The 23,233-nt window shown below is 38.5% G+C and overlaps 1 protein-coding gene across 1 annotated transcript in view; it reads right to left on the reverse strand.

Moving 5' to 3' along the window:
* Positions 1 to 23,233, reverse strand: part of scfd2 (sec1 family domain containing 2) — a 136,566-nt gene that overhangs the window by 98,579 nt on the left and 14,754 nt on the right. Inside the window, exon 4 of the mRNA XM_028445012.1 lies at positions 15,903 to 16,078. Within this exon, the coding sequence (XP_028300813.1) occupies positions 15,903 to 16,078 (176 nt within the window). The remainder of the gene's footprint in view (positions 1 to 15,902; positions 16,079 to 23,233) is intronic.

The following is a 23,233-nucleotide window of genomic DNA, read 5'->3' on the forward strand; positions in this document are numbered from 1 at the left end:
AGAAAGAACATCCTCCCCTCTTCTTATGATTAATGGCTAGGTGCCAGTGCTCATTTTGGTTACTTTTATTTCTATTCTCATTTCCATTAAAACAACAGTGGGACAAACAGATCCATTTGTGTCTTAGAACATTAAGAACCAAAGCTGCAAGAAGTGGGGCATGCAAGTTTATTCCAGATTAAAGCTAGAGCAAGAAAACGTAGCGTCCTAGAGTGGACACTTGGTTCCTTTCTGTGTGAAATTTGCATGTTCGTGCTTAAATGGGTTTTCACCAGTTACGTGACAGTCCACGACTTACACCCACCATTCAAAAAAAATTACTGTAAGTTTGGTTGGAGTCTCTAAATTGCCCGTAGGAGTGGAGTGTGAGTGGTTGTCTCTGTGAGTGTTGCCATGTACCCTCACCTAGCACCCGATGACAGTTTAGATAAGCAGACCCCCACGGAAAATGGATGGATTAACAAATGATGTGAAATAATCATCTTTAAATATTTCATGTTCAAGTTAAGGTTTGTCGCTGCTGATTCTAAGATGTTTTAGCATGTAGCTTTCTGCCTCAAACTCCCTTCCAGATTACACTTACGAAACTCTGGATGGAGGCCGTCTCACCGACCCCTGCCTGTCCTTAAATTAATCATACTTCATACATTTACCTACAACTCACACCCAGGGATTAGGACTGTGCCTCTTCATTGAGGAGTAAAAAGAACCAATAATGGGTGGTGGGTGGGTCGACACAAATATCTGTTTACCAAATAGGGCCTTGACACCTGCCAGTTGGGGTAAATTACTGTGCAAAATTGAGGTCTATCTTGTTGGTGTGGGTGGACGCGGAGGGGTGGTGGGCCTCTGGAGGCTTATTTTGGGGTGTTTGCTGCATTGACTTTGCTGTGTATGGCAGTGTCTTCCCTCTTTGGGTGCAGCCGGGTGCTGGCTTCTGGTGGATTTAAGGATGGTCGCTGTCGTGGGTTGACTTGGGGTGGCCTGTTTCGCAGCAATGTGGGCGAGAGCCATGGGGGAGCGTTGGGGTCCGCACCGGGGCATGTGTGGGTTTGCCTGGGTGGTGGCTTGATGGCTGGGTGTGCAAGAAGTCTAGCAAGAAGCTTTCAAGCTGCCTTGGTGGTAGCCTGTCTGGCGTTTCCCATGGATCCGTGGGCTCCAATAGTTGCTTTTACGCAAACATCTGCTGTGAATGCACAGGCATGTCTGGTTTTATACTGTGACATAACTTAAAAATGGCTATGTCACACCTGTAGAAAAATATTATGAAGGGAGGAGTTTAACTCCAACAAATATTTGCATACCCATACTAGTATGAAATGTGTAGAGACTGATAACAGAGGTAAAACAAAACATAAAAATAAATACATTTACTGAAATTGAAACAAAATTGAATTAAATATGGCTTGGACTTTTCATTGAGTAGATTACCTAAGAGCAGTGGAGATCACAAGGAGCTTGGCAGGAATGATGGTGAAGGATAATTAAGTATTTTGTAGTCAACTAGAAACTTATACCTAGAAATTATCTCCCAAGTTCTAACAAATTGGTCTAAAGTAAAAAAAAAAAAAAAAATCACCTAAAAGTCAGGAACTTCATGATACATCAACCTTAGTTTTTAAAAAAGTTGAATCGGGATCGGTATTGATGATACTGGTACTTTATTTACATAGTATCGGATCGATACCAAACCTTGCAGTATTACACACCTCTAGTTCTTAACAATTAGAGAACAGCCAAAAATAGTAAAAAATATAGATTACTTACTTCCAACGTTCAGCCAGGTTTTATCATGTCGCGCAAGAAGCCTTTCAAGCCTGTGTTTATCACAAATTAAACTGTGCCACATGATGTCACACTCATCGCACAACTCCAAAAGGATCTAATCTTTCAGCCCTAATGACAATTAATATTTGAAAGCGAGCATTAAATTCCAGTTTCATAAAATCCCTAGATGAGTTTCACTTCTGGCTCAAACAAGATCACTCTTAAAACAACAGAAGTCAACCTTACAAACGCATATACACATGCTTGTGTGCAAAAACAAACAAATGCAAACACCCAAGGGAGCATGCATTTCCCCCGATTCAATTAGCTACTCGCTAAGGCAAAATCCAGCTCATGTTGGGAGTGTGTCCGAAACCAGCCACGGTTAATTGTTGTCACAACCTAACAATGGTAAAACAAAGTTAGAACTGACAGATCGAGCACATTCCGACTCCTCAAATTAAACAAAATGCCTTTTTTTTTTTCCAGACAACAGCTGGATGCAACCTTGGAAAATACCTGGTTGTTTTGGAGAGATCTGTTGTGACATTAATGACAAATCATTTAAAAAGGGCATTTCAAATATTGCTTTTCTTTGGAGTCAAAGGTCTCTCAAACAATTCAAAGTTTGCAGGACAGTTGTGAGTTCTCATTGCCAATGTGACATGTTACATCGACATGCTAGTTTCTAAACAGTATCATGCGTGGGACCTTTACTAAGTATGTAATGAAGACAAGACTGACTCTGCACCAGATACAAAACAAACGGTACACACCACCTGATCATACACATGAGATGTATGGAGTTACAGGCAGAGCGGAGCCTCGGGGAGGCATGGATAATTGATGACAGAGCAAGGGTGGCAAAACTCTGTCTCTGGTTGACCTGATTTGACCCTCATTGCTTAGTCACCACAATGATTGGTCAATCTCATCCACTCTGGGTGACTGGGCGAATCCCTAGAGGCGTCCACATGGTCTAAAAGGTGGGCATAAATTATCAGAGGGATGGGGGCAGAAAGAAGAGGGAGGGAAACCATTTGGCTTCAGATGGGTATAATTACTCCAACAAACAGAGGTCCTTGTCCTTCATTTGCTTTGGTTGGCCTTTTCTTTGTTGACCACCAATGATCCATGTATCTAGAAGTCATGCTTGTTCTTATTCAGAGCAGTAGGTGGTACTGCCCACCTACTATCTTCAAAATTTAACCTGATAGGGAACTCTTCCAAATTCACAAAAAATATTTATTTATTCAAAACATTGCAATAAAATGTGCAATTCCAATCTGGATAAAACTCTATAGGGTAATTTAGGAACCAACCTGACAAAGCTCATTAAGATTGGTCAGTTACGAACTGAGATATGACTTTTTGAATTTTCGCCAATGATGAGAGAATTTCAATGTTTCAAACTGATCCGGAATCATTATATTGATCTGGATCCCCCCCAAAATCTCATAGAATCTATCATGATCAATCTTTGGTTAAAATTTTGTCAAAATCCAATAAGTACTTCTGATGTATTTCTGCAAACAAACAGATAAACGCCAATGAAAATATGACCTCCTTGGCAGGGGTCAAAGTCGAGGAGTGTTGAAGCTAAATTTGTGGCACAAAGCCGTCCGAGTCTATATTACACATAGTGGGCTTTAATATTGCTTTTGATTAGTGTCTTTCTTCAACAGGACCGCAACTGATCAATCACAATGACATCTTCAATCTGGAACAAATCCTTTAATCTCCACAGTCAAACAGTATCCAGAAAGAACACTTAAAGGTCCTGGAATGTTCCTCTGTCTCCATTGCAGATCAGACATTGTCATACAAAGTCCTATGTCCTGTGAGGTGTGACCTTTCGTGGCCTGTGCTCAGCAGGTAGTGACAAATGACCTGATAGTTAATCTGTCCCGAGGTGGAGCTTTTCATTGAGGTCAGCAGAGAGACCGTTTGTGACAACAGGAAATAGAGACAATGTTACCAGACTAAGCACATTAAAGAGCATGCATGAATGGATGCTTGCATGTGCGCACACATGTTCACAAATGTTTTCATAAGCACATTTAAGTAGAGTGAGAAAACTGCAATGACACGGAAAAGTGAAGATAAGATAAAGTAAGAATCGGTTCAGTACACATTTCCATCCTGGACAGAGGGTCATTGTTAGATCTCTTTCAAATGCCCACCTTTCTTTTCAAATGGTGAGCTTTCCCCACAGCAATCATTGTTAACCATCTAATAGTGAATGCTGGGCATTGAGGGGTTTCCCCCAGCCTGTGGTGTGTTGCTGGAGTATGCTCAAACAAAGTCTGACGCCAGGAGGCCAAGTCAGCAGACCACACTGACCTGATTCAACAGGGATGGTGTTAGATGAAGTTTTGAGACCCCCTTCTCCCCCTAAATCGTGTTTCCTAAACTGTTTGGTGTAAAGGTAAGAAAAGCAGATGGTGCTCTGTACAGATACTGTATTTTGCACTGATGCAAGTCATTCTTGAGTGAAAAAGCATAGGCGATCTCCAGGAAAGATCAAATCTTTCATATGGCAAATTTGTTGGAACTAAGCTTGAGAAAAACGCAAAGACCACAATCTCCTCATTAGATGCCCCCGACTTTGAATTTTAAAACCTTTCAGTATAAAAGCTGTTTCAAATCTATTAACAGATAATGTGCTGAATGACAGAAAGAAATGCTAAGAGAATTAGCATGGAAGTGTGTATCAATGCTTTCAGTCGGTGGTGAGCATTTATCTCAGTCAAGATAAAGATGTTTCATATTTTTATCTTTCATTCTTTTTTAACAATAAGGGGTAATAGCTACAGTTGTTAAAACAAGAACTATATTTAATCTGCAGTAGAAGAAAACCCAGGACAACATTCAGATTAAGTTGCACATTATGTTCTAAATGATCTGAATATGGATTAAACAGTGATACGACCATAAAAAATTGGGCAAACTTCACAGCATGAACACACGTTGTGGTTGATCTACTGACCACATGCCTAAAGACTGCCTGTAAAACAAGGCAAGGCAAGATATTCAACAGCTTGAAAATCAATAAGAACATTAAAATCAGCCGCAAAAACAGTTAAAATCAGCAGTAAAAACAATTAAAATCATCAACAAACACATTACATCAACAACATGACCAAAAATCTCTCTCTCAATCATATGCAGTAGAGAAAAAGAGTGCCTTTAACTTTTATTTAAAAATGTTCACATTGGATGCTGACTTCAGCTCTGCTGGCAGTTTGTTCCACTTCTTTGCAGCATAACAACTAAACATGGCATCACCACATTTACTGTGAACTCTGGGCTCCACTATCTGACCTGTGTCCATAGATCTGAGAGACCTGCTGGGAGATGTTAGACCTGACTAACATCTCACTCATGCATTATGGACCAAACCCATTCACAGATTTACAAACCAGCAGCAGAATTTTAAAAAGTCTATTCTGAGGCTGACTGGGAGCCAGTGAAAATACTTTAAAACTGGAGTAACGTGCTCTGACCTCTTTGTACTGGTTAAGACCCAAGCAACAGCGTTCTGAACCAGCTGTAGCTGCTTGATGCTCTTTTGGGGGATTCCTGTCAGAAGACCAAGTCCAGTCTGCTGGAAATAAAAGCATGGACCAGTTTCTCCTGATCTTTATGAGTCATTAAATCTTTCACTCTGGAGATGTTTTTTAGGTGGTAGAAAACTGTTTTTGTGATAGATTTGATCTGACTGCTGAATGTCAGATCTGAGTCAATCAGAACACCAAGGTTTTTGACTTGGTCTTTAGCTTTTAAAGATCAAGAACAAGCAAAATAACAGTCAATCTATGTATTTGGCGTGTTGGCCTCTAATGAATATGCAATTTGAGCGGTACTGCCATAATGCTTAATAGTAGTAGGAGGAAATGTAAATAGCTCAATTAAGCACACAATTTACTGAAATGAAACTAAATAGAAATAGATGGACATAGTTGCTTTTGCTACCTTTCAAGCCAAACGTGTAATACTGCAAGGAATGACCCTTTCACTTCCATTGGCTGAAAGATCTTTTCTTTTTTACTTTATTAATTACCTTTTTTTCAAGTATCTTAAAATACTAAATTACCTCCTTGTGAAAATACTGCGCTCACAATACGATCCAATAGACAATAATGGGCTTGAAAAAATAAACTTGCTTTTATATTTTAACCCTGGACATCGTTAATACACTATATATGACCTTTTCAACTAAATATGAATATAGAAAAAAAACCCATAACAATCTGGTGTACAGTAGACACAAGATACCACTCATGCCCTTGACGATACATTTTGCAATAATTTGACATCACAATATCTTGTAGCAGCTAGTGCTAGAATCTGAAGCATTTATTATGTTAGGTTTAAAATGTCCTAATTTATGGGATATGTTTGAGAATTAAAAACATTTTCCTGATTTCTGGTTAAGGTTTGTTTTTGAGAAGTGGTGGTAAGTCCTGAAAACGATTGGTTCTCAACTAGTCCTATAGGCCTAATTTCAGTGTTCCCATTCTCACCCCTCACCTACAACATCCAATGAGCCGAAACTCCAATATTGGTTTATTTCAGTGGACTGATATATTGATTAAGTAGAAAGAGACATCCCACCATCCCAGTAATCATGAATGGTAGGATACCAACACAATTAAAAAAAACTAAATGCAGTAAGTACAAGCCAAGCATCCGTCTGTCTGAGAGTAAAGTTATGATAACAGGAAGTGAGATGAGTCGGTTTTTCCCCTTAGCTTAACAACCCTTCCTCTATAAACAGCCCTCTCTCTGCCAATTAAACAGATCGTACATTAGGCCTGAGCTCTGTGGAACAATGTAAACACAGCCGTCTCTGGTGCTGAAGCTGAAGTGGGGGAGGTTGGGAACAAGGGGGTGAACAGGGGAAGACAGTTTTAGTTAAGGGCTTCCTGGGAGTGAACTCCATCACTGTTGGTCTATCCAGATGTAATCTTCTCCAACTAAACAGAGGAAGGAAGGAATAGGTAAATAACTTACCCTTCCGATAAACTCACAATTTTTGCTGCCCTGCATTCCTCTGATGCAGTAAAAGACTTCAAAAGACAGTGTATGTTGGACAGTCTTCAGGAAACAGATAACAATTGACAGTAAGGCTGAACGATTAATTGCATTTGCAATATTATCGCAATATCATTAAACGCAATTTTCTAATTGCAAAGGCTGCAATTTTTTTTCTTGTCCTGTCTTGTACTGTCCTGTTAAGTTCAGAGAGTGTTTAAGAAGTGCAGTCCACATGTTTACATGTTTCCTGAAATGTGAAGTTAGTTAGATATGTTGAAGAGGTGAAGCCACAAATTTGTTTGCTTTATTGTTGTAAACTGTGCTTTAAAATTTACATTTTATATTTATTTAAAGTTTAAATACATCTCAAATTGTTTATTATGAAACAGATTGATTTATTGCTTGTGTTCATTTAAAAATACATGACAAAACGCCCTTGAAAAAATAATCGCATATTAAATCGCACTTGCAATATTGAGCAAAAAAAAATTTCCAAAATCATTCAGCCCTAATTGACAGTCTATAACTTCCTGTGGGAACCATTTTTCTCTCAGATTTTTTAAAATGACGTATAAAATAAAAAATTGTGAAAAACTGTCAAACTGTATCAAGAGCCAATCAGTAAGGGTGGGACAACAAGTTAAAAGTATTTATAAAACTGCAGGCATTGTAGCAAGTCAAATGTGTGTACCCAACTTTAAGCTAAAGACGTAGAGGCAATCAGTTTTTGGCCTGATTTTACCCCTTTCCAACCAAGGATGGCAAATGTTAGATTTTATAAGATTATCCTGTAGTCTGAGATGTATTAAAAGTGAATTTGTCGAGATAATTGGCTCTGAGACGGGTCGGGGTAGAACTCTTCGTGTGTAGGGGAAAAGTCAACAACTCCCGCCTTATGACCCCCATGATTTGTTACGTGGAAGGGAATGTAGCTGATCAAGAAGCAAGCTGACTGAGAAACACGTAATACTGCGTTCAAAGCAATTCGGAAATCGGCATTTCCAAGTTTAAAATTCTGATCTCCGAGTTTAGCAGCAGCATGTCAAAATGTCTCAAACATGGCCGACCACTATAAAAATACTGTAGCTTTATACCAAGAAGGAGCTATGACTTCATGTGGCGTTTCAAGTCACTTTTTCAAGCAGGAGGTTGTTAATTCCTGAGTTGCTTTGAAAGCAGCATTAGATCACAATGTTAGATCTTGAAGGAAGGTCGGTGGTGGGACAGAGACGTAAAGTCTGAGGGGGTTGAGAGTATCAGAGTACACCACACACAGTATGATCAAAACTGTTCAACATTTGATTTTTTTATGTTCATGTGTGGGGTCTTTACCAGAGAAAATATATCTTCAGATTTAGAAAATCCTCATGCATGTACTCCACTTTAGAAAACAATCTCAATCTAAAGGTTCTAGATTAGATATCACTCTATTAATCCCTTATGAAGGCTCCGTCGAGGATTCTGGAGGAGAATCAACGACACAATTAATTTAAGACATGAACACAATATCACTTAATCTGGATTTTTTGTTAGAATACAGGCCATAAAAGCGGTCCAATCCTTCAGACTTTTTCCATGTATTTGAGTGACGACAGAAGTTTATAGCAACGCTTTTATATTTTGATTAGAAACCCTTAAGATTGTGCAAAGCAGCAACTTCTCTTCCTGGGGTTTATTTAATTTCAAGTAACAATGTAATACACAACATACAAATATAATATGTTCAATGCACAGCATCTTACACTTTTTTGCAAACAACTTAGAAATTTATAGTTATTGCCTAAAGGCTAAAAAAATCAACAAAAACTGGAAAGCAGATTTGCTTTAGGCAGCTAAATATTAATTTAAAAGATTATTCCTTAAACTCTTAAACTTAAAACATTGTATTTATTTATTTGGCCCTTTGGTTTCATTATGAGTTCCATTCTATTTCATCTTGAAACAATACTGCACAATGCAGCAGCTTTAAATTGGAATAAAGGGAAAAGGCCTGTCGACGCATAACCACATTTGACAGGTTTGATAGAATTACTGAACTAAAAGTTAATAATAAAAAACAATTCCAAGGCCTCATTGTTGTAATAACTTTTTCCATAAATATCATCAAAATTCCTCAAGTCTAACCATGAAAGACATTCATTTATTTTTACAACATTTGTTCCTAATCCCACTGAAAGAACAAGACAAGCAGCTTTGTTTTGAACCAATTGTAGTTTTTTTTTTTTTTTAAAGATTCCTCACAGAAGTATTAGACCAAACTCCTGAAAAATAATCTATTTTTTGGAATAGTCTTTGCTTGATGAACTTCCCTAATAGTTTGTGATACCAAATATGGTTCACAGTTTTTAATTTCAGAAACGACTTTGTGTACTGTATACTGTATGTTTATCCCACTCAACTTGTTATCAATCATTACAACAACCAGTTTTATCTCCTCAAACTTAATGTTAATACAAACAACACAGAATTTAAACAAGCTAAGTAGTAAATGTAGTGGAAACTACTCGACTAAGGGATTCCAAAATCAAAACAAGATTCTCATTAGTTTATCCAGCCTTTAACCAACTTAATTTCTTGGGACACTTTTTTTACCTTAATGGTCTATTGTTGATTCAGACACAAAGACCGTAGCGATATCTGCAATCATTGCCACTCTTGCTGTATTCAATACTAGAAGATAGTTGTTGGCACAAACTGAAAAGTGGTACAAGTCAATTTTCTTTGTGGTAATCCATGATCAACATATTTAATATTGGATCTACTTTCACTAAAATCGGTTTCCTTTTGCTCAAATAAAACGTAATCCATACTGTAGCTGGATGGCCACAACCACAATGATTTAACTTTTTTCTCATCAATTCACCCAAGCTGGTTTGACCTTTTTCTGGCTCTGTGCAGTGCTGTGCTAAGAAAACCTTAAAGTAACATTTATGTCGTGAAACTTGTACTGCTGTACACACTCCACAACATGTTCCAGTGGATGAAGCCTCTTTTCATTTCCAATGGGCATTTGAGGAATGTGGTAGAAAAACCTTGGTGGAAACTTCACAGCACAACTTTAAAGTTGAGAAGACTTTTCAAAAGAATTGGAAACGTCTTAATTGTTGTAAAATGTATAACCCACAATATGCCACAGCTGTTTGGTGGTTTTGGTGCTGAGTTTGATCGGTTTGTTTAATGGTATGATAATAAAAACAAACATGTAATAGATATTGCTTCACATAACATCTTTAGGAAAGAGATTTCAAAACTGACAAAAGATATAGTTGGCTTCTAAACTGAGGACAAGTTTGTGTTGCTTTTTTTTTAGAAATATAAACAAAAGGTAGATGAAGAAGCAAGCGGTACATGCAGGGATCGATGGATGGGAAGACAGGTCATTCCAGGTCAGGCCAGATGTGAAGCAGTTAAACAGTGGGGTACTGGAGGAGGTCAAAGCTGGACATCTTGGGGGCAGTACCCTGGAGTCATTCACACTTCTTTGTTACAATCCCCAGTAAAACACAGCAAGAGGCAGAGATTTAGCAGTGATGGAGCGCAGAGGGAGGGAATGTCTGGGATGTGGGGACAGGCTCCATACCCTGGGGAAAGGCCAATTACAGGCTTAAAGCCCCCTGTCTGTCTGTGGCATGCAGTTCAGATAAGATGAAAGTTACTCGAAACCAATATCAATAATTATTTTCCTCTGTCAGAAATTATAGAATCCAGATGATTCTTGCACTACTACTACATATTCACTGGGTTAACTATTTCTTTGGCTAACAGGGAAAAACATTGGTTTAGTCGAGTAAAAAACAAATCAACAAATCCAATGATTTCAGACACTGCAGGTCAGTGGATGTCCAGGAAGGGTTAAAGGATAGGGTGAAGGGTCACAAGTCTTTAGGCTAGAATGCTCCAAAACTCTCCTTGTAGTTATTAATGGAGTTTGAGGGTCACTATCCCTCATCAGGACTGGATAATAATTTACAGAAAGATTATTTTTAAAAAAGGGCCACAGAAACCATGGATCAAACCAAAAAATCTAGGGGCAGGGGTCACCAACCTTCATTAATACCAGATTATCTAAAGGGCTACCAGTTTGATATACAATCAAATAATAAAATGTTACAGTTTCAAATTAACTACAAGGAAAGATAATAAAGGATGACTAGCTTTGACATAAAAAGGCAGAAAATACTTAAAGTTCAACATGCAACATTTCATTGCTCTTAATGCAAGCAATTGTATGATTTTCAAAAGACCACTTTTGAAACATTTCATGGGAAAATCATCATGTTCCTATTTTTTTTTTTTTACAATTTAACTATTATGATTTAGTGAAAAAAAACACTTGTTTAATTTAAAAACATCACAATCTAAATAATTACCAAATCAGCAGCATCTTGCGAGCTACCTGGTGCCCGTGGGCAGCGCGTTGGTGACCCCTGATCCAGGGTCTAAAATAAGTGCATGGGGAAAGGAGCATCATGAAAATTAGTGTTGTTCCGATGCCCTTTTTGGCCCCGCTGCCAATGCCCAGTTGCGTAGAATCGGCCGATACCGATACATATCGATACCGCAGTGTTTAAAAAAAATAAATGAGTGACGTAAAGCTTAAGTTGAGTTTAGTTTTGTTGTTTTTTTTTATCTTTGTTCCAGCCTTACTTTAAAGCTAAAAGTTATTTGTTGGATTGGTGAAGGTGATGATGAATGTAGTTAGTTACTCATGCTTGGTATATATACATATATATATATATATATATATACACAGCAAAATTATTTCTTCTGCATTTCACCCATTTGTAGCAGTAGTTTAACACAACATTAAGGCTGCTCCAGGAAGCAATTTGGGGTGTAGAAGGAAGGGAGGCCTGCTGATTACCCGTGGCGACGTCCTGGGCGAAACCGTCACATCCGCTGGCGCAGAGTGGGATTTCAGTTTCGAGCGACGGACGGCAAACCGGACGAAAATTTTGCCATGGTCATTAAATCGCGATCCACGTTTTTTAGAATTCAACCAACCAAATTTTGTTTTTCAAAAATAGTTGTAATCTTTTTTCAGACATAAATCTATATATTTTCCTGTGTAACATGAAATTCACAGCAATAAAAGAGTCCAACATGAGAGACATTAAGTATTTATTTAATTTTGACCAGCTGTCTACCCATCCAGTACAGGTTCGCGAACCACTTTTGGATCCCGACCCACCAGTTTAAAATCAATGGTTTAAACCTTTAGCAGTTTTAAAGTTTGAGTAGCAATAGAAATGAATCCGTGTACCAGGACAAACCTCAAAAGTCAAGTAGGGATGTATGCTCAGTATACAATGCTTAAACAATCAGTATTTTTAACTGCTTTTTATTATGCGTCCTATCACTATTACTCATGTGTCACAGGCTAGCATCTTAAATGCATTGAGTTTTTGCCAGTACGGTAAACAAAAGATTGTTAAATGATTCCTTCTCTAATTTAGGGTCGAAGCACTGTAATGTGATCAATAGTTCAATTTTAAATCATCAATCATGGCAGTTGTGACTAAAACAAAAACATAAAATAGAGACAGTAAGGCAGATAGGGAGTAGAAAGACATTTTGGGTGACCCATGAGAAACAAAGACATGTGCTGACCGGTAATAACTCCTAGCTTGAATGTTTGCGGAGTCATGCTCTAGTAATCCTAGCAGACTGAAGCAACCGACTGGGGTGACAGAGGTTAGCTCATCTCTACAGCATTGTTGTCATCACCACAATATTCTTGTACATGGCAGGCTGATTAACACACGGCTGTGCAGCCTGCTCTGAGACCAGGCTGGCCTTCAAGCATTTGTCCTTTCACAGTATAAATAAATAAATACAATCCAAAACAGAAACGGCTTCATCACTGTCCAGAATCGTCTCTTTCTGGGAACACGGTCCCGTCGTACTGTACATGTTTAGTTTGGTGAGGCTGTGGCCGCTCTGCTGAGGGGACAGTGGTGTAGTGTGTCTGTGTTGTTCTGGGAAGTGGTGAAAGAGTGAGTCTGTTGAGTTTTGCCTTGGCCACAGCAAGCCTGTCTGTCATTGAGAGCGACTAGCATACACATTCTGGAACTACGGCCTGGATCTCAACCAACCTTTGCTGAATCTCACCCATTCAGATGAAAACCCAGTTACATGCCAGACAGCCAAATCCTGCAGCAACCGGGGAGGTGGGCAGGTGGGGAGGTAACGAGAGGTAGCAGGGTGGCAGTGCCAGCCGGTGTGATATCTGGCCATTTTACACTAATATAGCAACTATTAAGAAGTCTTAAATTCAGGTACAGGAAAAACATTAACCAAGTTTACTCCATTTATCTAGTCACACATTGTCCGTACCTCTTTTTTTCCTCTTTTCTTTTTTATTGGTATTGCTGCTTTATTTAGAAAATGTTGGCTCAGGGTTTCCCAAACACGTTCCAGGAGGGCTACAACCTGCAGTGTTAAGCTGTGTTTTTGATCTTTTAAAGATGTTATCACGCAGCAAACCATTAGGCGTCTCTCCTTGTAATCAGGTGCAAAAAGACATTGAGAACTTTAAGGTTTGGGAAATCCAAGGCCAAATTAAAACACTTTACAGCAGCTCACGGTTTTGGCAACTAAATAGCTCTCATCCATTATTTTATACTGACAAAATAACTTTTTAGGAAATTCAGCCCTGAACTTGCTTGCCTTTTGCCTCAGCCTGATCTTTGCACACTCCAATGCCTGGGATAAACCCACAGAAGCTGCCCTGAAAGAACACCCAGTGTCCTCTCTCTGATGAGGCGTTCAACCCTGGCCAGTACCAGCCCACAGCAGCCCTCACACACTCAGGTAGAGCAAACACATCCCGACCACCAGGCAGAGCTAAAAGACTTTTCATCTCACCATTTTCTCTTGCAATTAAATTCTTGCTCTGCAAGCCAAAGTCAGAGGAAAGAAAAATCCTTCACTTGGAAGTTAAATAAACAGAGGGGGCATGGAGGACACACAACTCATTTCCTTTAAAGCCTCAATAAAACTCGAGTCCGTTTTGATTGCAAACACTAACACACACATTATGCTTATGGCTGGATTGGGAGACTTGATTTGTCAGGAATGTCATTTGAATGCACGCCAATTACTTTATTCACAGTACACTAACAGTAACTGCAACTGTTACCATCAGTTCAACGCAATATTACCCCCATCTAAAGACAGGACTACTATAATCTGGTGAGTTATCTAAACTTGGAAGAAATAAAACAAATGAGAAATACAGGAAGGTAGAGGAGTGGATTAAAGTGGAGCCAAGGAGAAACCTGAAATCCAAGCCCTGAAGTCTTCTTCTTTTATTTAATAAGTAGCGATGGCTCCTGTAGAGGAACAACTTGGTGAGATTGTTTTCAATTTCCAAATGATTCTTCCCCTATTCACTATAATGAGTTCCTAAATACACTGCTTTCATTAAGTTTCATTTACTGCTGCTGGCACATAGACAGACTCAGTGAGTCAGTATGTCAGTGTCAGTACTTTCCCACATTGCTGAGATTCCTAAAAACTAGCAAAAAAGATGAGTGCAGACGACAGAATGTGAAAGGTGAACAAGTGATGATAGAGAGTGCACTACTTCCAAGTTTTTCTTTCTGTCTGTCCATCACTTTCTGAGGTCGTAAACATGTGTACATCCCCCTAGCACTGGTCTTGTAAAATAGACCTCCTCTCACTCTGCTGGACCCAAAAACGCCTAAACAACATGAAGAAAATGTGTCTGTTTTTCCTGTGTTTACTGGATCCACATGTTTTCACTATACAAACACGAGTGACCATGTTTATGAGGGAGTGGAATCTGCTGTTTTTTAGGCTTGCTGTCATTCCAACACAACACGCTTGTCACCTCCTCTATTTCATTTCATTTTTTAAACGGACAGGGTGCACTGGCATAAACATTATTCAAATATGTCAAATGGGTGCAGCGTGCTTTGACATCTTGCAACTCAAAAGGTTACACTGGCCTGGTGGGAAGATGAAAGAAAGCTTTCAGTAATACTGTGTTAAAAGGGTCATTTTAACTTTCAATGAAAATCAACAGAGATCCTGAAATTCTGTTTAACAGAGCTTTATATTCACCGTTCAAAGAGTAGAGCGAAGGATGTTGTCATGTTGGTAATATATTATTTTAAAGTTGCCCCGGGAAATGTGTTTCTTATCTTTTTTCTTTCTTCTTTTTTTTTACGTTAACAGGTTGTACTTTTGCCTACACCAAGCAATAATGAGCTACAGAGTTGACGACCAATAATTTAAATTTTGTGTTTGTAATTTTAAAAACCTAATACATTATGTATGTACACAGAAAGCTAAAAATAAATAATGCTGAGCCCTTCTTTTGGGATAGAAATGAGGAAGTAAGTAACCTGTCAACAACACCGATAATATTATGGCAGAAAAAATGAATAACTACAAAGGTCCGAATGAGTTCTTAGAAACGGCCAATCAGGCCAACTCTGCAGAAAAGCTTTTTGAGTTCAAACACGTGAAAAAATAATGTTGCTTCTGACAGAAAGGTGTAAAAATGCACAATGCATCACATTTAGCTGTATTTTGAGCTGAAGCTCAGCTAAGGTGTTAAAGTAAACCTCTGTCAACAAAAAACACCAATAATGCTCATGTGAGAAATTAAGTTTAATGTAAGATTTTGAATATTTGATGGAGAATCAAGGCTTGGTCTGAAAAACCTCACATTTTGCAACTTTTCTCTGATCTATGTGGTTGCCTTTTTTTAATGGTTTTGTTAGAAAATTTGTGAAACTCTTGAGATCTAAAGATTGGATTTTAAGTGAAGGCAATCGTGGACACTTCCTGTTTGAGAAAACTAACAAAAAAGTTGTTTCAGCGATGCCTGAGCTTTAATTTCTAAAGTCCTACACACAATGTGTTTTGAAAGCCGCTCTCTAACCATTTTGAATACCTTACATAGTAATTTTCACTAATTTAATCCTTTACTCGTGTGTTTATGTAGGAGAAAAATGCATCCAACATTTTTCTAGTGATAAATCTTGTGTATTGACAGAAAACTCATTACTTTGCAGAGCTTGTTCCACATCTGGTTAAATGATTTATGCAAAATGAGCACGCACCTGCAGCAGCAGTCTCTCGAACGCCAGACAGCTATCCCAACGGGGCAGCCGGGGATGACGGAGCATCTGGGCCACTGCGAGGCCTAGTTGAAGCACACCACAGTGACTCTCTAGCGCCCTCCAACTGCTCCGGAACAGCTGGATGTAAGAGCACAGCTGCTCTGGTGTGACACGGCCTGGGAGAAAAGGCGGAAGATAAAACTTTTATTATCTGGGAAGAAATTTCCCCAAATTTCCCTCTAAACTATACCAATTGCATTTTTAAGCACTCAATGAAAAGTACACTTCACTCTGTGGGCCTCATGCAATATTAAAGCACCAAAGTTTGGTTAAATTGTACTAAATCACCGTCACATTGAGAGTGATTCACAGATGTTTGAGATGGTTTTGCAACCAAATTGCAACAATTTTCAGACAATATTAGTATTTGATTTTAGAACAATCATCTATAAAATGGCTAAATTGTTGCTGTAATAAATAGATTCTCGCCATTAGTTTAGTCCAAATGTCAAACTCATGGTTCGGGTGCCAAATCCAGCCCTTTGGAGCATCCAATTCAGCCAGCAGGAGAAAGAAAAAATTACAAAGAAAACATGAATCATTGTGTAAATGAAACTTAACACTTCTGGTGCTTATATCGCATGATTGGATTTAGTGTTAAACTGTTGAAAAAACTTAAAATTCGTTCAAAATCCTACAATTTTCCTCAAATTATGACTTAATATTTCCCTTAATTGGTAACAGATCTAAGAAATTTAAAGTGAAGATCCTGTTGGGACTCGTATCTATCACTTATTGCTTGGATATTGTAGGTTTCTTACATATTTTGTATTATGTATATGTAGAAGTGCATACTAGGGCACAATATAAAATCTGTGGCCCACTTGAGATCAAACTGCTCCATATTTGGCCCCTGAACTAAAATAAGTTTGACACCCCTGGTCTAGTAATTCAATTAGCAAAAGTTAAATGCTACATATTTTATCTATGAGCAAAAGTATAGAGTAGCTTTAATTGAAAGATCTATCTAAAGATCATATGTAGTATAATCCTAGTGGTTTTGTTGGGTTTTTTTTCTTTTAAAGTCCTTTAGAGTAGCCAGGAATTATTTATACCTGAATTTTAATTAACTTGCAGCCATGTTGCGTGTCTGATATGTAGGCGAAGTTGTGAAATAATCCATGACCCAACTACATGGTGATTCTGGTCGCTTCCGTGGAGCCACCATTAGCCGCTGTTGTTTACGAGTAAACATGGGCTTCAACCATTGAACCACCATTGTGATGGGTCACAGGATTTTTTACAACAACCACGTTGGCGATAGTGGGTGTTGTGATGATGGTCATTCCGGAGGCTGAAGTCTGCATAAAGTACCATTGTGAAGTTAGCTATCAAAGTTATTGTCTTTGCCCAAGCCAAGGTGTCATACCAGTGACATGCAGTCAGGGTAGGCAAGGTAGGCAGTGCCTGCCCAAGGGTGAATTGATATTTTGATTATTTGTTTTAATTATAATATAATTATAAACATGAATCATAATTTCATAGCCCAAATGACTTAACATCGCTATTTCCTGGTACGGCAGAGACCCGGCACAGTCTCACTCTGCTGTAAAGCAGGAGGAGGTCACACCCTCTCCCAAAAGCACAATGCTGCTCTGCTTCTGGCCCCATAGCGTGTTTTTATGTTTGCACATGCGCAGTCAGTTCCCCAATACAAAAACTATTTACGTAAAAAGGCAGCTCTCTACGCTGCCTTTGGACGTAACTGTACTATGCTAAATGCTATACGTAAGTTCAGAGTGCATTAGTGAATTGATACAGCATGGCTGCAGCTACGTTCTCTAGCTAGCGGGTGGGATAACACTACAGGATGGATGACAGCACTAGAGGCAATAAAGAAACTTTATTTTGAGGAAAAACGACAGCTTTTCTGTGTTTCCAAGACAAACAACGAATGCACTGCCGTGTCATGAGATATATCTTGTTGGGAGAGTATGGAGACTGCTATTCAATAATTGTTTACAACATTCGTGGTCTCAATTTGCAACGCCCTGCCTACCCAACCCTAGTGCTCACGGCACGTCACTGTGCCACACATATTTTAAATATCACATTCGAAAGAAGACATGAGTGCAAAACATTTGCTGCCAGTTGCATGCATATCTTTCCAACTTCAACAAATGAGATGATCTCTCATGGCACATTAGGTTGTCACAGGACAGTGGATGAAAAACATTGCTCTGGTAAAAACCAATTTAGTCATGATTTTCAATGAGATCATGCTTTTAAATAACTAATTGACTGACTGACTAACTGACTGGGTGGTAAAAAGCAGTTCTACAGTATGATACAAACAGTACTCAGTACAAGTGCAATCATAAGTAAATCATACATTTTCTGATTATATTCAGAAACACATTAATGAAGCCACATTACACACTAAGGCTCCATGAGCTGGTGTGGTATGAGAGACTGGGCCTGCCTTAATGACAGGCTGTGTCAGGGGCTGGGATGTAGAAAGGGCACACATCAACTCTATAAAGTCTACTTCTTCATGTTGATGTTCTGAACCAGCACCAGATGTGGGAGTATTTCCTGTTGAACTACATGGCCAGTGTTTTCTTTAGTGGGGCCAAACACATGACTGGAAGCAAAACAGAAAAAGGGGATTTAAAATAAATGGCGGCAACAGAATACTAAACATAATATAGAGACTTGGTACTTAAAATGTAAAAAAGCAGATGTTGAAATTTCCTGGACTGTAATGGAAGCTGTTGTTTAGGACATTTGGGAGAATCCCCAAGGGACGTCATCGACACTATATCACTTCCATAACAGCTAATCAGCAAGCTATAGCGCAGCGCATCAATGCGGCTTTTAAACAGTATCTAAAAACGATTAATGTAGATTCCTGTTAAAATAAAAGACATTTTACGAATACTTGGTTTGGGAAGCGTCAGTGACATTTTACATCTAAACCTCCATTGTGAACACAACCAGGAATTTAAAAAAAAAAGAACCTGATCAACATAATTCAAGATGTAACCAGGAAAAAATGGACCAGGTCTAATTTTACTCAAGAATTGATAAGTAACAATGATGCATTGTGGGAAGGGTCAATGTTATTAGCTGGAAAGCTCGAAGAGACCAGATGTGGCAAAATTTAAAATTACAGAAAATGAAAAAAAAAAAAAAAAAAACTTTATTTTTTTAAATATCTGTAACTAATCTTTCCTAAAACAATTGTTAGTGTTCTCAAGTATCTTTAGGGCACGTAAAGGGTCAATCCAATGATTTAGTTTTTCTACTAAAAGCTGCGTCTTAGATTTAATGTTCTTTTATAAAATTACACAAACTTTAAAATACTGTTAATATTTCAAATTACATTTACAACAGACATCAGATTACTTTGACTCAGTAAAGCACATGTCCCCCTTACAAGATAGAAAATTAGCAGGATTGTCTGGCCATTAACCATGTTTTATACCATCTGGACGCCTAATCCCTTGGGAAACAATCTATAATCTTTTTCTTTAAAAAAAAAAAAAAGCTTAGATCTGTAACAAAGAAAGCAACTGATTTAAATGCTCAACATAACAACAATAAACATTGATGTTTAGTCCATAGGGATCCAACTTTGAATGATATATGATATATTCAGTGTTTTAAATGCTTTCGCAAGACCTCATCCAATGGCTTGTGAATCCTGAGGGTCCCTGGACCCAAGTTTTAGAAACACTGGTCGGGAACATTAAGAATGTCTCATTAAAAGCTAAAATTTTAGTATATCTTGAATATTACATATAATTATATAATTAGTCTTACTATTTTTGTTTTATATAAATAACAGTTTCACTTCAACTCATGACCTCAGTGTGCCATTCCGTACTTGCAGAGCAGTGGTTTCTGTTTTTCCTCTAAGATGCCATAGAAAACTGAACATTTGGCCTAATGTTCTTCTGGGTGCACTTAATATTGTAGCGGCCATAAAACAAATAAAATTTTCTGTCTGGGGCTTTAAATACGTTGAGCTCTTGCCCATTTCAGCCTGATGTGGAGAAGTGGCAACTGAAGCTCGGCCATGATCAAAGTCTGGAACAATGCAATACAGGGCAGGGGCCAACAATGATTTAGTCCCTTTACTGTAGGATAACTTGCATTCTAGGTGCACAGGGTTACTGTGAGGCTAAGTGATGTCTGATGTCAGACTGTGCCTGAGTGCAGTCCTGCTGGCTGCCTCGTAAGTAACTCTATGTGAATTAAAGGTTTTTATTAATGCACACCAACAGAAGAAACAACCTGCTGTTTTTATTTGTGGACACAAATTTGAGCTCCTTTCTACATTGTACGTGCTACAACAGGTCACCGACACTTCAGCAACACTGTTGTATATTTGAGTTGTTTTTATTAGCGTCAGTGTAAGGAAAAGCAGCTTCTGTATGTTACTTCTCCTGCATTAAAAATGTAAGAGTTTTCTTTGAATTAAAATAATAACCAACGGAGACTAGATTAAATCTTTTCAGTCATATTGTCATTATTGCTCATAAATAATATGAAATGAGGATTAGGTTGTCACCAAAAGACTGATTATAGAAAGTTTGGTTATTTATAATTAGGTGTGTTTTGCTTTAAATTAACACCAACCTAACATTTGCTATGCAGAACTTAATGGCTCGTAGGGCTGGACCATTGATGAGACTTTATACTTAGCGATATATAATAAAACAATGTTGTTTATATTGAAAAAGCTTTAATTCAAAGCTTATTTTGAGTGGAAACATTAGTTTAAAAGTAGTAGCTACTTGACCTTTTTCTTCCTTAACCTCACACAAACTCTCTATGCTCCGCTTCTCTCCCTTGGAGCACAAAAAGCAGAAAAATACAATCTGCAGCAGATGCTGAAAACTAGTTCTTAATAAAGGTTAAAGCATGACTAATCTTATCCACTGACATCTAGAACAGCAGTATATAGGTAGTACATAGACTTTCCCAGAAACTGGCCACGCAACAGAACTCACTCACACATGCTGCCCCTTAAATGTTTGCATAGTTTTCATTTATTGACACGTTGAAGGGAGTGCAAGGTTTTAGAGGATATGTGAACCTTTACTCATCATCAGTGGTTGTCAATCTTTTCAGCCCGCGACCCCCAAGATAAAGGTTCCAGAGACCGGGGACCCCCACTGTACCTGAAAGTAGTTGAACATTAAAGAACAGTCATGTGGAGACAGGGTCATCTATAAAGAGGAATAAAGGGGAGAGCTTTTTGGGGCCCATCCATAAAGTCAGCAAAATGATGGTCCATTGTTCCGTCTATCTGTGATAACCACATTTATTTATTGATCTGAATAATATCCACTGTTATCCAGAAAGTTCATTATTATTCGCACCATAGTGTATAGTGATCTCATTCAGAAATAAAATGGGTTAAAAGTGACTAAAAATTGTTGGAAAAAGGTGGTGAAAGGGAATTTTAAAAAACATAGAAATTGGTTAAAAGTTGCAAATTAGAGTAAAAATAATCAAAAAAGTGTTCAATGTGTCAATATTGGCTTAAAAGTGGCAGAAATGAGGAGGGGATTGGTGTAATGTAATATAATTATGAATTGTGAGTGTGGTTAAATTGGCAAAAATAAGCATGAAATAGAGTTAACATATGTGACATTGGGTGGGAAAAGTTGTAAAAAGGGTTTAGAGATGCCAAAAATGCCTTGAGAGTGGAAAAAAAAATGTGCAGAAAAGGCAGTGAAATTTGATAGAGAAGTGGCAGAAATGGGAGTAATGTAGCAAAAATGCATTAAAAACAGCAAAATATGGCAAGTTTGGTGTAGTTGCACAAAAATTGCAAAAATAAGCAAAAATGGGCTCAAATTGTTTAAAAAATAATTCTTAGTTTCTTGAAGGCATCTAGCGACCCCCTTCCGCTCTACATGACAGAGACTTGTGTCTTAGGTGTTATAATGTGACCATCACCAGCTCTCTGTCAACAGTAAGTACAAATAAACCAAACTTTATTTCATGATGAGATTGTAATGATGCCAGGAAGAGCAATAATACACCACTGTGAGGTGAATAGAGTGTAGACATGAAAGAGAAGAGAAAGTTAAGCCATTGATTAGCTTGCAGCTACTAGGTTATTCTTTACGATGTGCAGTGAGTGATTAGTCAACGATGCCTTTGAAATGCTACGCTATTGACAAAGTGGTGAGACATGTGCAAATGGTGGTGTATTTTGGTCCTCCAGCTTGGAGGCCAGAGAAGCACTTTAGAGACAAACCCCCAAAGCCACATTGATGGTGACAAAACCACAAAGGCTAAGCAGTCAAAAGGGAACTTTCCTTGCATTTTTCCCTGCACATCACCAAAGCTGGACGAGACAGGGTGGGGTGTGGTGGTCCAGAAACACCCCCCAACAATACCCCAACCAATACTCCTTCGCTCCCAAACCCTCCATCCCCATCCCGCCTGTGAACACCTCCAACCCCCAGGACTGGTCAATGGAACCTATCACTGCAACCAAGCTACCCCAGCACAGTAACAGGTACCAGCCTCACGCCAAGAGCACAACAAGACCCCCTCCTCAAGCCCCCGGATTCTGAATTACAAAAGAATGAATAACAAATGATAAGAATCACTGGAATACAGCATGATGTGCTTATAAGTTCCTGTTGGACTTTCTGCAAGAATAGGAGGAAATTATAGTTGCTTACCAAGTGTTCATATCTATTGACACCCTATAACTCAGTCATCGACTCACACACGCACGCACGCACAAAGGTAAGTTAATTCTAGCAAGTTATGAGAAACCTGCTAGGATTAAATTGAGCTACACTCAGTGACCATTCGCCTAAACCTGATTGTGCACCTCAAAATGTTGTGTGGTTCGAAAAATAAATAAAAGAACTGAGCGAGGTAGTGAGCAGTATGAAAGGCCATGACTTAAATTAAGACCATAGCTTTTTACAATATATTGGGGAAACAGTGGGATGTTTAATAAGGTTTTAAATAAATCGGATTGGTTTGTCAGATCTGTCTGAAAACATTGCACTCCACTAGTAATAATAATAGACCACATTATTAGAGCCAAAATATATTGATAATGAACTGATTTTTAGCCCCCTGGAGAATGAGGGCTGCAGTGAAAGCCAATTGAATTAATGCTAAACATTTTTAGTTATTTGCTTTCATAAGAGAGAAGCAAGATAGATTTCATGACTCTGCTGGTGGTGAGATAGGCAGGATGGGAACTTTGTGGGGGCACAGTGGGAGCTTGTGAAGATTTCAAGTAGCCTGGTTCACTGCCAGGGGGTGTTCCAGGTTTAGAGGCAAGG

The sequence above is a fragment of the Gouania willdenowi genome, chromosome 4, assembly GCF_900634775.1.
Source record: "Gouania willdenowi chromosome 4, fGouWil2.1, whole genome shotgun sequence".
NCBI classification, from domain to species: Eukaryota; Metazoa; Chordata; class Actinopteri; order Blenniiformes; family Gobiesocidae; genus Gouania; species Gouania willdenowi.